At 42.3% G+C, this 20,993-nt stretch overlaps 1 protein-coding gene across 1 annotated transcript in view; it reads left to right on the forward strand.

Annotated features, from left to right (window-relative positions):
- edaradd (EDAR-associated death domain) overlaps nucleotides 1–16,615 on the forward strand; it is a gene marked incomplete at its 5' end in the record, with an annotated part of 19,175 nt that extends 2,560 nt beyond the window's left edge. The window contains 5 exons of the mRNA XM_079229979.1: nucleotides 9,824–9,882; nucleotides 10,227–10,269; nucleotides 11,078–11,148; nucleotides 14,488–14,536; nucleotides 14,977–16,615. Of these exons, the coding sequence (XP_079086105.1) occupies nucleotides 9,824–9,882; nucleotides 10,227–10,269; nucleotides 11,078–11,148; nucleotides 14,488–14,536; nucleotides 14,977–15,365 (611 nt within the window). The 3' untranslated portion in view covers nucleotides 15,366–16,615. The remainder of the gene's footprint in view (nucleotides 1–9,823; nucleotides 9,883–10,226; nucleotides 10,270–11,077; nucleotides 11,149–14,487; nucleotides 14,537–14,976) is intronic.
- Between the last annotated feature and the right edge of the window lie 4,378 nt (nucleotides 16,616–20,993).

A 20,993-nucleotide genomic window follows, 5' to 3' on the forward strand; every position in this document is an offset into this window, starting at 1 on the left:
AAAGGGAATTTTGTTTGTGGTGCTCAAAGATTTCACAAAATTACATCAAACATTTTAAACGCCAACCTCTGTCCCAGCATACTCTGGTTTTAGTGCAACTATTTCTTTGGTAGAAAGTCATTCCAGAAAGAACTATTCAGCTTGTTTTGGAGATTATCTTAACTGGAGGTCTGATGTGAAAATGTGTAATTGTTTCATGGCTGTAAGTGTTTAACTAATCCACCCAGCACGTCCTCGTCGACTGCAGCATGGGTTGCCAGATATGATCGGGGACAGGGTTGTGCAAGATGAGGGTATAAACCGTGTGATGGTACCAATGTGTCCAGCAATAGAGATTTGGCAACAATACGGTAACAATTCTCCCGTGAGAATGTGAATCTGACAGACATTGAGGAGAAGAGGAAGCGTCTCAACCGTAGACTATAAGAAGTGGACATGGTCGCTGTGGTGTCACCATTTTGTTTTTTGTCCATCTTGTTTTTTTTACAAATAGAAGGGAAACGACTGGATGGACATTTTTAGGCAACTTTCATGAACTGAAAACACATTGTGACAGGGTTTAAGTTCAGAGACAAACATCTTGTGGTAGCAACCTGTCAATCACAAGGTAGCCCCGCCCTAAAGAACACCCTGGTTTATGGTCTATTTGACTCCAAATGGGCCATCATTTACTAAATGAATGTAAATATGAAATGAACTGTATTTGCATGCCGCTTTTCTAGTCTTCCGACCACTGAAAGCTCTTTAACACTACATGTCATCATTCACCCATTAATATCCATTCATACACTGATGGGAGGAGCTACCATGAAGGGGCCACCTGTCCATCAGTATCTAATCATTCATACACACAGGAACAGCCTGCGGGAGCAATTTGGGGTTAAGTGTTTTGCCCAAAGACACATCGACATGGACTAGAGGGGCCAGAGATCGAACCGCCGATCTTTTGGCTATTTCTCCCACGCCCTAGTCAGGGAACATGATGCTACCAAACCTGGCAACTTTTCACTCTGACGTCATATTAATATTTCTCTTGGATTAAACCAATTGGATACAACGTTTGGACAGAGTCAAACTAGCTGTTCCCCTCACCTTCAGTCTTTATGCTAAGCTACGCTAACATCCTGACTTAAGCTTTATGCTTAACACGCAAGATAAGTTTGTTATTAAACTTCTCATCTAACTCGCAGTGAGAAAATGAGAAAGTGTAAAACCCTAAATGTTTCCCACTGGCACAGACGCTACAGTTCACTAAGCTGTTAAAATGTGCCGTCGTTTTTTTCAGAATGTTTCTTTGTGACTCTGATCATAGAGAACCATCCAGTGCTGTTTGGGGATGTGTCTTAAAGAGATAACATAAGCATTAAAATACCTGTCTAATCCAGTGCAGCTCAAGAAAACACACGCGCAGTGAAAGAGAGACTCAGCTATGCTACACATGTAGCAGAGAGTTTGCACAAGGTGTGTGTGTGTGTGTGTGTGTGTGTGTGTGTGTGTGTGTGTGTGTGTGTGTGTGTGTGTGTGTGTGTGTGTGTGTGTGTGTAGCTGCTCTCAGTCTAGACTCCGCTGTGGCACGGGTCAGGTATTGGCATGCCATTCACCTCCATTCATGTGTGGAAACAAGCTGATGATAAAGCAAACAGCCCACGACACAGACTGGAGACATGGATGGTCAAAACAGAGAAAAGCTCGGTTCACCTGTGTGGAATTATGGCCCTTAGCAATGTATTATGATGTGGTTTGTATTTCATCTCTTGAACTTTATCCAGAGCGTGCCGTTGCATGCCCCTGCATTCCCAGAGAGGGAGAAACAATGCTCAACTGATCTGGGGTTCAACTTACACTTCATAATTGGGTAACTGGCTGTAAGTCCTGAGACTTAATGCACTATATTTCAAGAAGAATACCACCCAGGGGTGCAATGGTTAGTTGTGTACTTGTAGTTTTGCATTTTGTTACATATGAACCTAGAAATCACCTGCAACTTACATTGCTGCATAATTTCCCTCAAAATATGAAATCCTTTAGAGTTTAGAGGTTGATTTTCTACCATTACTTTACTGAAACCCTGCTTGAGATAGAACACTTGTTTGTCTTTACATTACAATTGTATTATGTGGTAGTACTATTTTAAACTTGGACAGTTTTTGAAAGCTTTCTTTTTTTATGCATTAAAGGAATTGTAAGATTAGTCTGCTGCTTTTACACAGCAAGGACTGTTTGCAGATAAATATTTTATAGCAAACCGAACAATTAATTGATTAATAGAGAATATAATTAACTTATTAATACAAAATATGAATTAAAGGCCGTACATTTTTATGTGCCTCTATATACCAATACCTACAATTACTGTTTTCTACGGATACGGTCAAGGAGGCGCTCTTGCAGGTCAAGGAGACGCTCTTGCAGGTCAAGGAGACGCTCTTGCAGGTCAAGGAGACGCTCTTACAGGTCAAGGAGACGCTCTTACAGGTCAAGGAGACCATCTTGCAGGTCAAGGAGACGCTCTTGCAGGTCAAGGAGACGCTCTTGCAGGTCAAAGAGACGCGCTTGCAGGTCAAGGAGGCGCTCTTGCAGGTCAAGGAGACGCTCTTACAGGTCAAGGAGACCATCTTGCAGGTCAAGGAGGCGCTCTTGCAGGTCAAGGAGACGCTCTTACAGGTCAAGGAGACCATCTTGCAGGTCAAGGAGGCGCTCTTGCAGGTCAAGGAGACGCTCTTGCAGGTCAAAGAGACGCGCTTGCAGGTCAAGGAGACGCTCTTACAGGTCAAGGAGACCATCTTGCAGGTCAAGGAGACGCTTTTGCAGGTCAAGGAGACGCTCTCGCAGGTCAAGGAGACCCTCTTGCAGGTCAAGGAGACGCTCTCGCAGGTCAAGGAGACCCTCTTGCAGGTCAAGGAGACGCTCTCGCAGGTCAAGGAGGCGCTCTTGCAGGTCAAGGAGACGCTCTTGCAGGTCAAAGAGACGCGCTTGCAGGTCAAGGAGACGCTCTTGCAGGTCAAAGAGACGCTCTTGCAGGTCAAGGAGACGCTCTTACAGGTCAAGGAGACCATGTTGCAGGTCAAGGAGACGCTCTTGCAGGTCAAAGAGACGCGCTTGCAGGTCAAGGAGGCGCTCTTGCAGGTCAAGGAGACGCTCTTGCAGGTCAAGGAGACGCTCTTACAGGTCAAGGAGACCATCTTGCAGGTCAAGGAGACGCTCTTGCAGGTCAAAGAGACGCGCTTGCAGGTCAAGGAGGCGCTCTTGCAGGTCAAGGAGACGCTCTTACAGGTCAAGGAGACCATCTTGCAGGTCAAGGAGACGCTCTTGCAGGTCAAGGAGACGCTCTTGCAGGTCAAGGAGACGCTCTTACAGGTCAAGGAGACCATCTTGCAGGTCAAGGAGACGCTCTTGCAGGTCAAGGAGACGCTCTTGCAGGTCAAAGAGACGCGCTTGCAGGTCAAGGAGGCGCTCTTGCAGGTCAAGGAGACGCTCTTGCAGGTCAAAGAGACGCGCTTGCAGGTCAAGGAGGCGCTCTTGCAGGTCAAGGAGACGCTCTTGCAGATCAAAGAGACCCTCTTGCAGGTCAAGGAGACGCTCTTACAGGTCAAGGAGACCCTCTTGCAGGTCAAGGAGACCATCTTGCAGGTCAAGGAGACGCTCTCGCAGGTCAAGGAGACTCTCTTGCAGGTCAAGGAGACCATCTTGCAGGTCAAGGAGACCATCTTGCAGGTCAAGGAGACGCTCTCGCAGGTCAAGGAGACGCTCTTGCAGGTCAAAGAGACGCGCTTGCAGGTCAAGGAGGCGCTCTTGCAGGTCAAGGAGACGCTCTTGCAGATCAAAGAGACCCTCTTGCAGGTCAAGGAGACGCTCTTACAGGTCAAGGAGACCCTCTTGCAGGTCAAAGAGACCCTCTTGCAGATCAAAGAGACGCTCTTGCAGCCTGTACTATCGATTAAATGTTACGCTTGCGCGTGCACGACTCGATTCTTCGCTTCTTGCTGACCTTCTTGCCAAAAGCTGACCTCGAGATGCACCCCACAAAAAAAGCTGTAACCCTAGGGGAAACACTGTATGTAGTTCATACTGATTCGACCCTCTGACTCCAGTTTCTTTAATGTGTGGTCTTTCTCAGCTGACATTCATTCCTTAAGGCTCTGTAGTCATACGTATAACCATCTGATACTAGCCCAGAGTTAAGCATATTCATCTAGCAAACTATCCCTACCTTGGAGTGTTACAATAGTCAGTATCATTTTATTCCATGTGTCCATCCAAGCAAATTGGTGGAGCCAAATGTTATAAAAAAACAAACATATTTGATGTAATTTATAATAATCTAAAATAATGTTAAGTGTATGGGTATTTTAAGTAGTTTTTTTTAAGTAGGCCACTGGATATGTGATAATGCATTGCGTGGGCCGGTCTGACAGGAACTCCCGGGACACTTTTCCCCGGTCCGCCCCTGGATTCGGTAGCAAAAGGGGCTCAGTAGGCAACGAGCCCATATCGGACAATTTAGTAACAGCTACCACAGTCTTCACCTGATCTTAACCAAACTGTATTTGCAAAGAGCAAATTATAGAGCAAGAGAGACTTTTAGAAACGTTGGCATTATGACGCATGACCCTTATTGGTAACATATGAAAACTGCAAAGTAGTGGCCCCAGACTAGAGCTTTGAGGCACTCCATTGAGCTTTGAAGTGAGACAAAAAGCAGCTTTCCAATATGTTGGATTGAGCAACACTTACCTCCAGTCAATGAGAATGTGGTGATGCAATGTTGCCATTGTTTTTGTTTATTGGTATGCACCTTTCACCAAGTCAAATTCCTTGTTTGTGTAACGTACTTGGCAATAAACAGTTCTGATTGTGATTCTGAGAACTGTGCTGAGGTCAAGAATAGTACAAGAAGTATAAGAATAGAACATTGTTTTCTATTCCAGCCGAGTCTGAGCTTTACCACTGTTACCAGACTGAAATGGTATGATTTGGAAAGTGATCTCCTGTCACCGGGGAGGACGCTCTGTCAACACGTACCGTGGATCTGCACCCCGGTTCTGGCTCACAGAGCGGTTTGTTACCTCCGCTCGAAGTCGCTCAATGTCGCTCCCCGCGCGCTTCTCAGCTTCCTTTTCAAAGCACGTTGTGAACTCTATCAGAATTTCATACTATGAATGAAAATAGTTGTGGCTCAGCAATATGTGCAGCGAAATGTGAGCGTCCGATCAGGCGGCGCTCTGCGCTGCACGCTCTCACTCTCCACGTTGCTCCCACTTAATGAAGAAGTACAGACAGAGTTGAATTTAAATTCAGTTTCAGAGCAACTGAATTTAATTTCATAATGTTGCATTTATTTTCAGATTTATTGGGATTCAGTTTCAAGCTATTAACTGTTAATAAAAATGTACAGTTTTTAAGTTGAACAATACAAATTTCAAGATGTGATTCCAGGAACTACAGATACAGTAAATTAGCTGATAGCTAAAGGCCCAAACACACAGAAACTACTGCTGCTTCTATGGCACGCGCCAATATTCAAGTTAAAAATATTAAATGGTTAAATTAAATTCAGTTTCTGGTGACATATTTCTGCCAATAAAAAATCTAAAAAGGAAAACAAGTGTGTATGTTCAGCTTGTCAGTCAACCATGAATTATTGATTCAACATTCATACTCCTATAACTAATAGAGACTAATCTAGAACATATAACTAGAGAGTCTGAAAGCAACATTGGAGCAATATGTCAAATTTCCTAGTACACTTGTGTAGGCTGGTCGATAAAACTGTGGTGAAGGGGATTTACCTTTAATTTCCTTTGAATGGATTACACTGTCTGTCACCTCCTGGTTTCATCTAGACCTGTAGCGTTACTGGCAGCCAGAAAATTAATGGGTGTGTGTGTGTGTGTGTGTGTGTGTGTGTGTGTGTGTGTGTGTGTGTGTGTGTGTGTGTGTGTGTGTGTGTGTTTTGAAAAGGGATAGTAATGATCAATGTTCCCTCTAATTCTTTTCAGCACTGAGCAAATTTTTTTTTTCTGAGCGCACATTTCAGCACTGTGAGCAATTCTCAACCACCCGACCTGCCGAAAATGACCACAAGCCTGCGTTAGCCATAGGGGATTCAAAGAGATGACATCAATATGTATGCAAGGTTGATATTTATTCAATATCCTTTATAATGGCTGGACTTTGGGAACATTTTAATGATGGTGTTTTACCAGTCAGTTTAGTTGAACTTAAAGGATCTTTGTTGAACTTCAATAAGGGGAGGTTATGACTGGTTCACTGGTTATGACTAATAATGATATAACAAATAAAAGTATCAAAGGTGTTTAGTCATTTCTCATCAGATACAACATATAAGTGGAACTTCATTGAAAGAAACATGCTATTGCAGTGCTTAACAATAATTATAGGCCTATTAAATTGACATGGAGTCATTTTTCCTAAAGGTAGCCTATATAAACAATTTAATAACTTCATATTCTTCATATTTAAATATGTCTGAAAGTGTCATCCTACCTGTGTCAGTTTGGACTATTTCAAATAGCCACTCATGTTTGAACGTTAGGCAGACCTTTTTCTGGGGCGCCTGCTCTGCCTTTCTTTTCTCCATGGAGGCCTATAACTGCTGGAGCAGGGCCCGCCAAGAGGAGCCTAAACAGCGCCGGCCCGAGCTCATGTGGCGCTCTGGGCGAGCTTCACTCCTGGCGCCCGGAGGAGGACAGCGGGGGTGGGGGGTGCTAACGGAGGCAGAGCGCTAGCAGAGGTACAGAGAGCGCATGTCGAGAAACGGGACGCTGATTGGCCAAGAAGACTCGACACGTCACATCAAAGATCTTATTATTGTGGAGATGGCTCACTCCTATCTCAGAAACACTGGTGCAAAAAAGATTTTTAACCCCTGAAAAAAAATCGTTTGTGAGATCTGAAAAATGTGCGCGGTCGGAAAAATCTATTGTGCGGCCACTTCGACTGGCCTGCGCGGCCGCGCACACGCAGAGCTCAGAGGAAACACTGGTAATGATGCCCATGTGGTGACATAGAAAGTTCAGTGTCTGTGCTCATGTATGTGGGAGGCCTCTCTTAGTTACGACAACACATACGGTCATCTTTCTCACTTTTTCCATGAATTATTTAGAGCATTTTAACAACCACCTTCTCAAAATATCAACATTTGTAGGGGATTTCCATCTGTCCTTTTAATACTACGCTTTCAACATTGACTTTCTATGAATGTGGTTGCATTTGAACAGCTAACGAAGGTCACGATATTGTAACCCTAGTTCTATGCGCAGATGGAGCCCTCTACTCGACTCTCCTCCTATCACAAGCGTGCATCCGCCCACTGAAATGCACATTAGCGTCGTTAGCCAATCAGATTACGTTCTGCAAGCATATTCTTTGTTTCAAAGCCAGACTAGGCTAGAACATCACACAGCCCATTGCTAGGCTAGAACATCATATGGCCCATTGCTAGGCTAGAACATCACACAGCCCATTGCTAGGCTAGAACATCATATGGCCCATTGCTAGGCTAGAACATCACACGGCCCATTGCTAGGCTAGAACATCACATGGCCCATTGCTAGGCTAGCACATCACACAGCCCATTGCTAGGCTAGAACATTGCATGGCCCATTGCTAGGCTAGTACATCACACAGCCTGCTAGACTAGAACATCACACAGCCCATTGCTAGGCTAGAACATCACATGGCCCATTGCTAGGCTAGAACATCACACAGCCCATTGCTAGGCTAGAACATTGCATGGCCAATTGCTAGACTAGCACATCACATGGCCCATTGCTAGGCTAGAACATCGCATGGCCCATTGCTAGGCTAGCACATCACATGGCCCATTGCTAGGCTAGCACATCACTTGGCCCATTGCTAGGCTAGCACATCACTTGGCCCATTGCTAGGCTAGCACATCACTTGGCCCATTGCTAGGCTAGCACATCACTTGGCCCATTGCTAGGCTAGCACATCACATGGCCCATTGCTAGGCTAGAACATCACATGGCCCATTGCTAGGCTAGCCCATCACTTGGCCCATTGCTAGGCTAGAACATCACACGGCCCATTGCTAGGCTAGCACATCACATGGCCCATTGCTAGGCTAGAACATCACACGGCCCATTGGTAGTCTAGCACATCACATGGCCCACTGCTAGTCTAGGACATCACACGGCCCATTGCTAAATCAGATCTTTCAATAAGTCGATGCTACGGTCCAAAAGGTCAGTCTGAGATAGCATGTGAGCATCTATTAAACTTTAAAAGTAACGAAATAAAAATATGCCATTTCAGATAGAAAATCTAATAAATACTTGGTGTCGTCCATTATTTCTCGCCACACTAATTATTTCAGACTGCCTGTATTCTTCATATGATATTTTCTCCATATCTATCTATAAAACAAGGAATCTGTCTTGATGAACCTCCAGGCAGGAAACTTGGGGTCAAGATTGGATTCAAAATTGATTCTCAATTCAAAACCATTTCTCAATTCAGTGCTAATTTCAGGACCATTTTCCTGTGCTAATAGATTTGTAATGGAAAAATAGTAATTCTCAATTCAAGTGAGACTTTAAAAATTGTCACAATAATACTTGACACAACTTTGACTTGGTGTGTAGGATAACTGTCCATCAGAAGCAATATCAAGGTTCTTCTTTAAAAAGATAGGTTTTTGTAAGTTGTAAAGTTTTAAGTTGTTGTCTCTCAGCTGCACAGCTCCATTGGCTCCTTTATACAATATTATATATACGACATAAGTTGTAGGCGGTGTATACGGGTGTGGCTCATTATTGTGTTTGAAATAGTTGACGGAGCTCAAAGGCTCAGAGGAAGAAGATTAACAGGCTTTGCTGCTCATACAATACCTGTTAGTACACTGTGTTACCTGATGGGTCGGGTTTTTAATTAGATTTTTGTGGGTCTCCTTGGCAGTACTCAGTATTTCACAATGCATCAGAGATATTTCTGTTTACATTTTAAACACAGTGCACAGAAAGAGAAATCTAAAGGAGCATTCTTATATGCAATAATGACAATGTGACTATTATGCTGGAATCCAGAGCCGGCATCATCTAAAACCAGGCCGAGCCGAGTCGTAGGCGGCCATGCGGGCCGGTCACTCTGTCTCTGTGACCTACATACATGACTGCTCCCTCTCAAGGGAACAACACCTTGGAAGCTGCATGGAGGAAATGGGCTGCTTACACCTGATCACTTAATCCTAATTCTAGTTTCCCATGCAAAATAAAGTTTCATCGGCATAGAGTGTAACCCAAGAAAGGCCAGATGAGTTCTTTATTTGGAGCCCTTTGGGTACAATGGCTTCACAGTGACGTGGACTGATGAAGGCCCGTCCCCGAGCTGAAAAGCCGCCTTTGTGCTGCTTTCCTAACTCATCCGTGAATGTGCTCGCGAGAAATATTCCTTTTCAGTGTTGAAGGCATTTGATTTAAAGGTTTTCCATGTTGGTGCTGAACAGCTATTTCATTGTTTCTCAGACACTTTCATGCACTAAAAGCTAGTTTGCTTTTGGAGGGCAAACACAAGACTGCAATAACGTGAAAAAGCCTTCCGCTTCTACAAATTACAGTTTACCTCCTGTCAAAGCTCATGGTGTGTCATTACTACCCCGTTTGACTGCCGACATTAACTCCTCCAATACGTCACCCTCACTACCAGGATGCCCTCGGTGGCTGGAGGAAGTGGCTTTTCTCTGCATCTCTGCTGCTGATAGTTTGGCGAGGAGAAGGAAGAGGATGAAAAGATTCGAGGTGACAACATGTGTTGAAGCGTTTCCCTTTTTTTTTGGTCACAGACAGAAGCAGCTCTGAACCCGTGGAGGACACAGACACCACAAGCTTTGTGGCAGAATTTGTAAGCACCTTTTATTTGATCTTTTCTCCTCTTGTGTTGTTTAACTGCCTCATTGTCTTGACTTGTCTTCCATCTAGTTTGCTTTGCACTGATTTCTCATTGTCCCTCCTCAGAACGCAGTCTTACAGTAATCTGCTAAGAAATGTAGCATAACTGAACACACTGTGATTGGTAGAGCCCGAGGGCTCACTGGAGAACAGGTTGCAGCAGGCTGTTCTCTCTCTTTGCACACCAGACTCATGTTCTCCCACAGTCACTGACTACATCTGGAGTCTCACGAACAGAGCAGGTTTCTCTTAAGCTTTGTTCCTGTTCTCTCTAATGTTCTCTTGTCTCTCCCACAGTCCCTGGAGGCCAATTATCCCGTGCAGGTGACAGATCCCAATGGTAAATAAGGGTCAAACCACAATGGTCCCTTTTACAAAGCATATCATACCAACTCTACATTCTCAAATAAAAATAATAGCGAGGATCGTGCTCTTTGGCCCACTAGAAGGCTTTTAATGGGGAACATTTGTGTGGGAGCTGTTGAGCTTCATTGATGAGAGATTAACAGCGATGGAAAACTGGCATATTAGAAGTGACTTGATAAAGATTAGTGTACTAGTAAAAAGATGTGTTGAGTATGTGACAAATACAACTTGAAACTTGAGTAGTGTTTCCTCAGCCAGGTTAAAACATGACAAACAAACAAGGTGCACAATTACAAATTCAAATTAGATGTAAAAACAAATAGAAAATAAAAACTAAGACTATAAATAATTAACTAACTAGAATACAATGTGTGAATAAAACACAGTAAACTGAGTCTAATGTACAACATCCTGGTTTTGTTTAGAATAAGAATGTGTGCTTCATTATTTAAGTTCCAACTGTACATTTTAAAAAGTGAACACGGGACACAAACAGCAGTGTCCTGGGTGAAAGTCCTGCATGGACTCATCCATCCATCTAGACACCTCCTTATGTAACTATGATTAGAATGTATTGGTGATATGTCACAAGTAAACGTTTAGTTGTTTGGGAGTGTGAGGCCTTTGGGTACAATGCTCACTGAGACCAGGCCTCTATTTGATAATTGACAGGACATTGGAAACTGTCTTCTGTTATTATAAGTTCAAACACATTTGTCAGTGATTATTAGTATTCCTGTGGTGTTTTAATTTCATCAGTAAACACTGTGATGTGTCTCCAGCAGACGCTGTGACTCTTCACCTGAGCTCCATGCCCTCTGGATTCCTGAGCCCCTCAGACAGAATAAGACAGGTCAGTACTGATGCAGCCGGTGCTTGGTGCCGCGGTCCCTCACGTCTTCTTTCACAGAGACGCAATTCCACACAGACGTCACTAAATAAAGTAAATTTACACAGAATGATGCTTAATAACCCTAGAACACTAATGTCGGATGATTTTCACCCGAGCAATTGTGGTTTCGTTATTTTCATTGTGTTGTTTTTGTGTGAGTTGCGTGAGTCCTTGTGTAGCTTCATGCTGCTCACAGACGTTTTTGCAGGTGGGCGTGTCTTATTGAAGGTAGGTGTGTCTTATTGAAGGTGGGCGTGTCTTATTGAAGGTAGATGTGTCTTATTGAAGGTGGGCGTGTCTTATTGAAGGTGGGCGTGTCTTATTGAAGGTACATATGTCTTATTGAAGGTGGGCGTGTCTTATTGAAGGCAGACGTGTCTTATTGAAGGTGGGCGTGTCTTATTGAATGTGGGCGTGTCTTATTGAAGGTAGATGTGTCTTATTGAAGGTAGATGTGTCTTATTGAAGGTGGGCGTGTCTTATTGAAGGTAGACGTGTCTTATTGAAGGTAGATATGTCTTATGGAAGGTAGACTTGTCTTATTGAAGGTAGTTGTGTCTTATTGAAGGTAGGCGTGTCTTATTGAAGGTAGACGTGCCTTATTGAAGGTAGATGTGTCTTATTGAAGGTGGGCGTGGCTTATTGAAGGTAGACGTGTCTTATTGAAGGTGGGCGTGTCTTATTGAAGGTAGACGTGTCTTATTGAAGGTAGATGTGTCTTATTGAAGGTAGGCGTGTCTTATTACAGGTGGGCGTGTCTTATTGAAGGTAGACGTGTCTTATTGAAGGTAGATGTGTCTTATTGAATGTAGGTGTGTCTTATTGAAGGTGGGCATGTCTTATTGAAGGTAGACGTGTCTTATTGAAGGTAGACGTGTCTTATTGAAGGTAGATGTGTTTTATTGAAGGTGGGCGTGTCTTATTGAATGTGGGCATGTCTTATTGAAGGTAGATATGTCTTATTGAAGGTGGGCGCGTCTTATTGAAGGTAGGCGTGTCTTGTTGAAGGTGGGCGTGTCTCTCCTCTCCAATCCCTGGTTTTCTCAACCTTCATGTGTTCGGGTGATTTTCACCCAACGTTAGTGATAGAGGGTGAAAGCATTCACAGGACAAGACTCACATGTCCCAGGAACATGTGGACCAAGCTCCTTTATTTATATTTTTAATCATATTTTATTGACGATTCCCTAATTTTTCACCCGATCTTGAGCCTTTTTTCAGGGTCGCCCCATGATACCTGTTTTTGGTTTTATGAGAAGTTCTACAGGGTAAAATAAAAGAAGAGTACTTGCCTTGTATTGTTGTATTTTAATATATTTTACTTAGAAGTATATTTTATCGAGTAAAATATACCCGACGTTAGCATGTTACTATTTTTACCGTTAGTGTTGGATTAAGGCTTAATTTGACTTTCTCACTCGCCCCTCAGGCCCCCTGATCTTCCTCTCTCTTCCTCTTTCTTAAAAGTCAGTCTGTTTTTCTAGCGAGGTCTGTCGGTGCTTCCTCGTTGAGGCGGTGAGCATACAGGATGTGGTTTTGTCCCACTGAACTGGAGGTGCAGCTGCGAGCAACACGCTAATAACACGGCAGGAACACAGAAGGCAGAAATTGTGTACTTCATAACAAGCTTTATAAACTTTACTTTATTTACAGTGGCATTAGAGTTCATAGCGTACATCTATGCACAAAAAACAGATACACTGTGTTGAGTTTATATAGCAAAACGCTAATTTCCAACACCTGTATAATATAGAATAAATAGATAAATAAATAAATAGAACACATCCACAGATACATACACAAAGTAAAAGTATGTGTTACAGGGGTGTTACATGTGTGATCAAAGATGACATTGTTAAGACAAGATAGACTAGTAAGAAAATGCCGTAAAAAGAGAACTGGTCCATTCCAGTCTGTCCAATCCCCACTACTATGTACACACCCCTCCAGGCGCAGTGTCTTGATGCTCGGCCTTGATGCTCGGCCTTGATGTGTCGGCGGTGCAGCGGGGCTTCTGTTGAGGCATGTTTCACTAAACGCAGACACAGTTTGAGGCACATAACTTGCATAACTAAAGACATGCACCTGCCACCACCAAACACATCGGGAAAGCACTGGAGAAAGGAAACCAAACAGTTTTGTGGAGCATTAGGTATTCTAGTACGTATCTTAGTCCAAAACAGGAAGGGAGTATTACCAGAATAGGCAGTAAAAGAAGTGAAATACACTATATACCCCCAATATATTATATCATATCAATATTAAGTTCATTAATAAGGCCCATTTTCAATCATGCAAAAAGAAGTAAACAATGAACACATTTAAATACGCTGATGTGTTAAATGTATTTATTTCATTGTCTGCATAATTAACATTTAATTTGTTCTAAGACAAAGAAATAAGAAGGTTCCAGGAATGTACGCCTGTTGTTGATGTGTGGAGAGAGGTAGATGTTTAAGAAGTGGACAGCTGCAGCTTTAAAACATGATGCAAAGACTTCTATACAACCAGAGGAGTCGCCCCCTAGTGGTCAGTAGAGAGAATGCAGCTTTAACACATGAAGCATATACTTCTATACAACCAGAGGAGTCGCCCCCTGGTGGTCAGGAGAGAGAATGCAGCTTTAACACATGAAGCATATACTTCTATACAACCAGAGGAGTCACCCCCTGGTGGTCAGGAGAGAGAATGCAGCTTTAAAACATGAAGCATATACTTCTACACAACCAGAGGAGTCACCCCATGGTGGTCAGTAGAGAGAATGCAGCTTTAGCACATGAAGCATAGACTTCTATACAACCAGAGGAGTCACCCCCTGGTGGTCAGGAGAGAGAATGCAACTTTAACACATGAGGCATATACTTCTATACAACCAGAGGAGTCGCCCCCTGGTGGTCAGGAGAGAGAATGCAGCTTTAATACATGAAGCATAGACTTCTACACAACCAAAGGAGTCGCCCCATGGTGGTCAGGAGACAAAATGTAGCTTTAACACATGAAGCATAGTATTCTATACAACCAGAGTAGTCTCCCCCTGGTGGCCACGAGAGAGAATGCAGCTTTAACACATGAAGCATATACTTCTATACAACCAGAAAAATAATGCAAGTTTAAGGCACTTCTGCATTGGCTTCACTTCCTTTTATTTTTACATTTTCATACTAAGTTATGTATCATGTGAGAATGTGAAAAGTCATGTGTTTCTATTATTGTCCTCATATTGCAGTTGCGTTTGAGCCCTTGAAAGAAAACCAGTAAACAGGATGTGATGTAACTGATTTGTGTTCCTGTGTGTTGTAGCCAGTTCAAGATGTTGAAGAATGCACCTGCCCAACATCTACTTCACCAGGTATATTCATTTGTTGTAATGATAATAAAATCATGACTTCATCCCTCTGTATTGAAATAGTGTTAACTTAAAATATTGCAACAAATATTCACAGCGTCATCAGCCTTATTGATGCAAGTAAATTTCATTTTGAAAACATATTGAATGTGACAGTGCCTGACACATGATAACAGGAGGAGTTTCCATCCAATAGCTGACAATAGAGACATGGGGAGATGGGGGGTTGGTATACGCAGAGACCACGAGGTGACAGGGACACCCAAAGTGGCCGTACTTTACGATAGCCTTCAGGGACCAGATAGCTGATCAGTGACTGAATAAATGAATTCAACTTTAGTTGAGATATTTATCCCATTTCATATTTTGTCAGTATACTATAATTCGCAATCTACACATTCTCTTGTGCTAACTCAGTCTTCCTTGTCCATCTCTGAGCTCAGACAACCCTAAAGAACTGCAGTTTCTAAGCAGCCCCTGTGAAAAGTGCTGCTGCCCAGCGCCTCCTCCCAAGATAAGTGATCTCATGAACGACAAAGATCTCCTGGACTTACTGCGGCTCAAGCTGGATCCGAATCACTGCACCATCAAAAACTGGAAGAACTTTGCAAGTCGCTGGGGGATGAGCTACGATGAACTGACCCTGCTGGAGCACCGGACCCAGGGCTCCTTGTCCCACAGCCCCACCCAGGAGTTCCTGCTGCGCTACAACCAGAAGACAGTCACTGAGCTCACCGAACTTTGCCGCATCTACCAGCGCATTGACGTGCTGCGACTGCTGCAGAGCTGGATAGAGAAAGACTGGCCGTCACGCTGGCAGCATGCTCATTGACGCCCTGGTTATTTACCTTCTGTCAGGGTCGATTTCTTCTTCTTCATAAGATTTTTATCATTAGCAATTTTAGTAAGTGATCTTAAGAAAAAGATAAAACAATGACCAACAGACAGAATAGCACTTACAAGACTTACAGCTGAATACCAGTTTGGTTTTCTTTTTTAGCCATGCTAGCTATGGATGGCAATGTTGTTTTGTCTGATGGCCAATCTGTTGTTCTGTCGGTTGTCCAGACTGAAATATTTTAACAACTGTTAGATGGAGTATCCTGACATTTTCTACAGATATTCAAGCTTTCAATGACCTACATTTCTCCATGTGGGATCAATAAATGCTAATCGTATGATCCATGGTCCCCAGGGCACGACTCCTATGACCTTGGGGAGCCCCTTACTTTTCCTATAGCGCCATCAGCAGGTCAAAATGTTCTCTTATCCAGTGTTATGTCTCAACATTCACTCTATGAATTGGGACACATTTGTGTACAGACATGCATGGTTCCTAGATAATGTATCCTAACGACTGGAGATGTCCTGACTAGCATTTACAGTTTTGAGAGTAATGTCTCAACTATTGGAGGGTTTGCCAAGAAATTTGGTGCAGGCATTCTTGTTCCTCTTGGGATGAATTGTAATAAATTTGGTGATCCTCTGCTTTTTCTGGAGCGCCATCATCAGTTAAATAATTGTATTTGTCCAATACTCTGGTTTTTGACAAGTCATGCTCCCATCAGCGTCAGCTTTGCTTTGTGTTTAGTGATAATTAGCACATATTAGCATTCTAACATGCCAATTTAAGACGGTGAACATAGTAAACATTATACCTGCTGGACATCGCCATGTTAGCATCTTCATCATGTGCATGTTAGCATGCTGGTGTTAGCATTTAGATCAAAGCGCCGCTGTGCCGAATATTCAGAGCCGTTAGCATGGCTGTAGACTCTTATCATTGTGCATCTGACTGCATTCGTCTTGAGGGAATGTCAGAGTATTTATTTTTTATTTGGAATTAAAACTCATGCTCATACAACATGTTAGCAGATATGTCAAAACGACATAGTCTGTCTTTTTTTTTACTGTGGAATGGAGATAAATAACCAATATCAGAAGATTGTACTCTATATTAATTTCATAGATATCTCCTACATTTTGTTCAACTAGACAATATTCTAAAAAATAAAAAATAATTGAATGTTAAATTTGCAAACCAAAACTACCGTTAAACCTTTTGCTCACCTCCATGTTAGTTGTTATTCCGTTTTTTTAAGTTTGAAGACAAGAGTCTATTTTTTTTATTGCACAGTTTTGTCAGTATAAAATAAATGCATGTCAAACTCTGTAAAAGCTTTAGTCATTTTCAAAGGAAAACTAAGAAGCAACTTCAAATGTCTGAATTAATGCTTACAGTTACAGGCCTTTCGTTTTGAATAAGGAATTCTATTTTTATATTTGTTCAACTTACCAGCAACGCTTTGTATTATTACAGCTCATTTATTCCTAAATATGTTTCATAAGGTTCCTGGAAAGAACTACGTAATGCGGCACTATTGGAAAAAGAGACAACATTTAGTTTGTACATTTCCAATTGATTAATTCCAATTAATGCAATTATATCCTACAGTAGATTAGCAGAGTACATTTTTAATGAAGTATACATACATTTATGTGGAGTAAAGTTTACAATAATACATATTTAAATCATAAATAAACCACATTTATTTGGCTTATACTTTTTTTAAATTTTATTTCAAGGACATTCCTTTTTGACCAATTTAAGTTTTTTTCAAAGGGGTTTCCTATAAATGTCTTTGATAAATACAGATTTGTAAATGAATAAATTGTAAAGCATCTACATTAATTTACTTTGCATACAAACCAACAAATCAGTTTAATTTTGTATTTTTTTGTTAAAGAATCACAAGGATATGGAATCAAGAGAGTCATTTATTGAACAAAAATATTCACAAATACATTCACACAATTATCTTATCAAGTAAAGACTTTAAGGTAAAATAATGCACTTCTTAGAAACGTAAACAGCTGAATGTGATCACATGCAATACTTAGGCAGTTATGTAATAAGTAACACTTCCAAATCAACAATGTTGGGAAAAAAAAAACTTATATAAATAACAGGAATATACACAGTTTATAACACATTTATTCACTTTTCTACCTGAAGTTATTCCACAAGACGGACACTGTAGCTGGTAGTCGGGCAAAGCTTACTAGAACATATCGTGAGTTCGGGCTAGCGGGTAAAATACATTTAGTGTTCCAATTAAAGTATTAATAACTTAGAGAAACATTGTGTGAAATAGTCCACCTCTTATTTCTCTCTCTTTCTCGCTCTCTCAAACACAGACAGACACCGCGAGCTGCAGCTCATGTCCGCTTTGTCTCCGTCCTCGTCTCAGGCCTCAGTCCTGACAGTTTGCGGTTAGCGGGTCAGGTCGGACGGTGCCAATTGGCTCTCATACAAAGGCAAAGAATTGGTTAAGTTAATGTATATACAATGTTTCCAGACTGAAGCTTGACTTATCAGGTAAGCCCAACAAGAATCAGTCAGCATCTGAATCCTTGATATCAATTAAGGCCGAGCATATTGGAGAGGCTCAATGACATTTTGTCGTTTTCCTCTGATGTCGAAATTCCAGGGGTTACCAGGCCAAGTGCAGACTCTGGCTTTTCAACTTTGAAAGTACCTCCTCTCACAAAAGAAGAATCTGCGTCTGTCGAGGAACTGACATCAAGACTCGGGGCGGAGAGCTTCAGACCGATGTCCGTTTTTGCTTCAGTTGGTGAAGCGTTAGTCGAGTGTGTTTTTATCTTTGCCATTTTCAGTCTCTCCATAATGTCAATCTTTCCTCCTCCTTTTGTATTAGTATTTATTATTGGCAAACGGATCCCTTTGCTAACGACATAATCCTTTGACTCTGTGTCAAGCTTTGATAAGCTTAAAATATCCTCAATTCCTCCAATGCCATCAAGACTGTTCCTTGGTAGTTTGTGGGTTTTGAATACAGGAAACACCACATCAGCATTAGGCACATCAGTTTCAGAGTCATCACTGCTTCCCTCTTCATTGGCTACAGAATCAGAATTGAATCCCCATTTGAAGGGCCATCTTGACTTACTTTTTGGAGAACCTTCAACTTCAGCATCTGCTTTGGCTGTGATATCCAGTTCCGGTGTTTTAAGGCTCGTCTTCACTTCAGGAGCAGAGACAGATAAATCAGGTGACCTGATCCCTCCTTCAACACTGGGAGTTTTGATCTTCACATCAGGTGAGAATTCAAGATTTGCACTGGGATTATCCGCTTCTATTTTATGCCCTGGAAGGCTCAGCTTTGGCAACTTCCAATGTGAGGATTTAGGCTTTTCAAGATTGGCATCTACATTTGGAACTTCGATGGCTCCCGTAGGAGTGCCTATGTTGATCTTTGGTGCCTCGATTCCAGCCTTCACTGAAGGATGAACACTGGGAACTTCTACTTCTGGACTTGAAAGACCAAATTTTGGAAGCTTGAAATGAGGAAAATTAAAGTCACCCAGATCTGAATTAAAATCTAGATCTGGTGATTTTAACTGCGCGTCAGGAGCTTTAAGGTCTGCTTTTGGCAGGTTGATATCCATGTTTGGAGCTTTCAGTGTGCCAGGTGCTTCCAGTACAGTTTTTGGTGCCGAGAGGTTTCCTAAAATCTTCGGTGAAGATAGGCTGAGATCTGGTGCTTTCAAGTTGAGATCAGGTACCTGGAGGTCTGCTTTTGGTAGATCCAAACTGGGTCCTGTTACATCAGCTTTGGGCAAATTAAGGTTTCCATGTGGACCCTTAATATTCGGGGTTGAAAGATTGATGTTTGTATTGGGGACAGAAAGGTCAAGATCGGAATCAAGATCTAGATCTGGAGTACTGAGATCTCCTTTAATAGTAGGCAGGTTCAAGTTAGATGCTTTGACATCAGCTTTTGGCAAGTTAAGATTTACGTCAGGAAAATCGACGTCGTCAACATTGAGATTAGGTCCTTTTACTTTTGGCCCCGACCAGCCAAACTTTGGAAGATCTATTTTGGGCATCTTTATTTTTCCAGCTAAGCCATCAACCTCTGGAGCTTTAAGGTCTATACCAGGACCTCCTAGATCAGCTTTTGGTACATTAAGGTCAAGATCTGGTGCATTGAAACCCATCTTTGGTGCAGACAAGTTGAGATCGGGTGCTTTGAGGTCTACATTAGGTGCAGCCACATTGCCTTTAGGTAAGTCAATGTCTGGCATGCCGATATTTAGGTCTGGAGTCTCAATCCCACCCTTCATTTTTGGAGCACTCATATTCACGTCACCTGCCTTGAAGTCCATGTTGGGTATCTTCAGATCAGCATCAATGTCCCCTTTTGGACTCTTCAGTGTGCCGAATTTGGGTTTCTTGAAGTTGAACCATTTCATTTTTCCAGAACCGTCCAAATCTGGAGCATTAATGTCTAACTCTGGGCCTTTCAGGTCAGCTTTGGGTAAATTTAGATTTACATCTGGTGCATTTATCTCACCATCAAACTTTGGAGCTTTGAGACTCAAGTCAGGGGCTGAAACATCCGCATCAAGATTTGCACCATCAATCTTAGGACCTGAGAGTGACCACTTTGGTTTTTTTAGAGTCGGCCATTTGATCTTCCCAGAATGACTCTCAATATCTATATTTGGTGCATTAACATCCACATCAGCTCTGGGTAAATTCAGATCAACATCAGGTGCATCAAATGATGCTTTAGGAGAGAAATTGAGGTCAGGTGCTTTTACATTAGCATCAAGGTCAACATCTGGGCTTTTCACCTTTGGCCCAGAAAGCAGGAACTTGGGCTTTTTGATTGTTGGGAACTTGATTTTGCCATCTGGTGCTTTAACATCAACATCAGCTTTGGGTAAATTCAGATCCATATCTGGTGTGCTCATCTTACCTTCAATTTTAGGAACCGAAAGATCCACATCTGGTGAGCTCAGATCAACTTTGGGGCCATGAAGTTTGGGTTTTTTCCACTTCAGATGAGGCCAGTTAATTTGTTTAGCATCCATGTCAAGATCTGGGGCCTGAAAGTCTACATTGGGGCCGTTAAGGTCAGCTTTTGGGAGATTTAGCTCAGCATTTGGTACATTAATGTCACCCTCAATCTTTGGAGATGAGAAATTTAAATCGGGTGTGTTTAGGTCTGCATCTATGGATGCTTTTGGGCCTTGAAGTTTGGGCTTCTTCCATTTCTTGTGAGGCCAGTGGATTTTACCAAATGGAGCCTCTCCATCAATGTCTAGGCTTTGCACGTCTAGGTCAGCCTTCGGCAAATTAATGTCAGGGGCATTTATTCCACCCTCCACTTTTGGCAGAGAGGGATCAACATATGGTGTGTTCAGGTGTGCATCTAAGTCCATATCAGCTTTTGGGCCATGCAGTTTGGGTATTTTCCATTTATGAGGCCAGTGGATTTTACTAGATGGGGTATCAATGTCGAGATTTGGAGTTTGAACATCTAGGTCAGGGCTTTTGATGTCAGCTTTGGGTAAGTTGATGTCAACATCTGGTGCACTTAGATCCCCATTGATCTTTGGTGTGGTGAGGCTGAAATCAGGTAAAGACAGG

The sequence above is a fragment of the Taurulus bubalis genome (genome assembly GCF_910589615.1).
Source record: "Taurulus bubalis genome assembly, chromosome: 14".
Lineage (NCBI taxonomy): Eukaryota > Metazoa > Chordata > Actinopteri > Perciformes > Cottidae > Taurulus > Taurulus bubalis.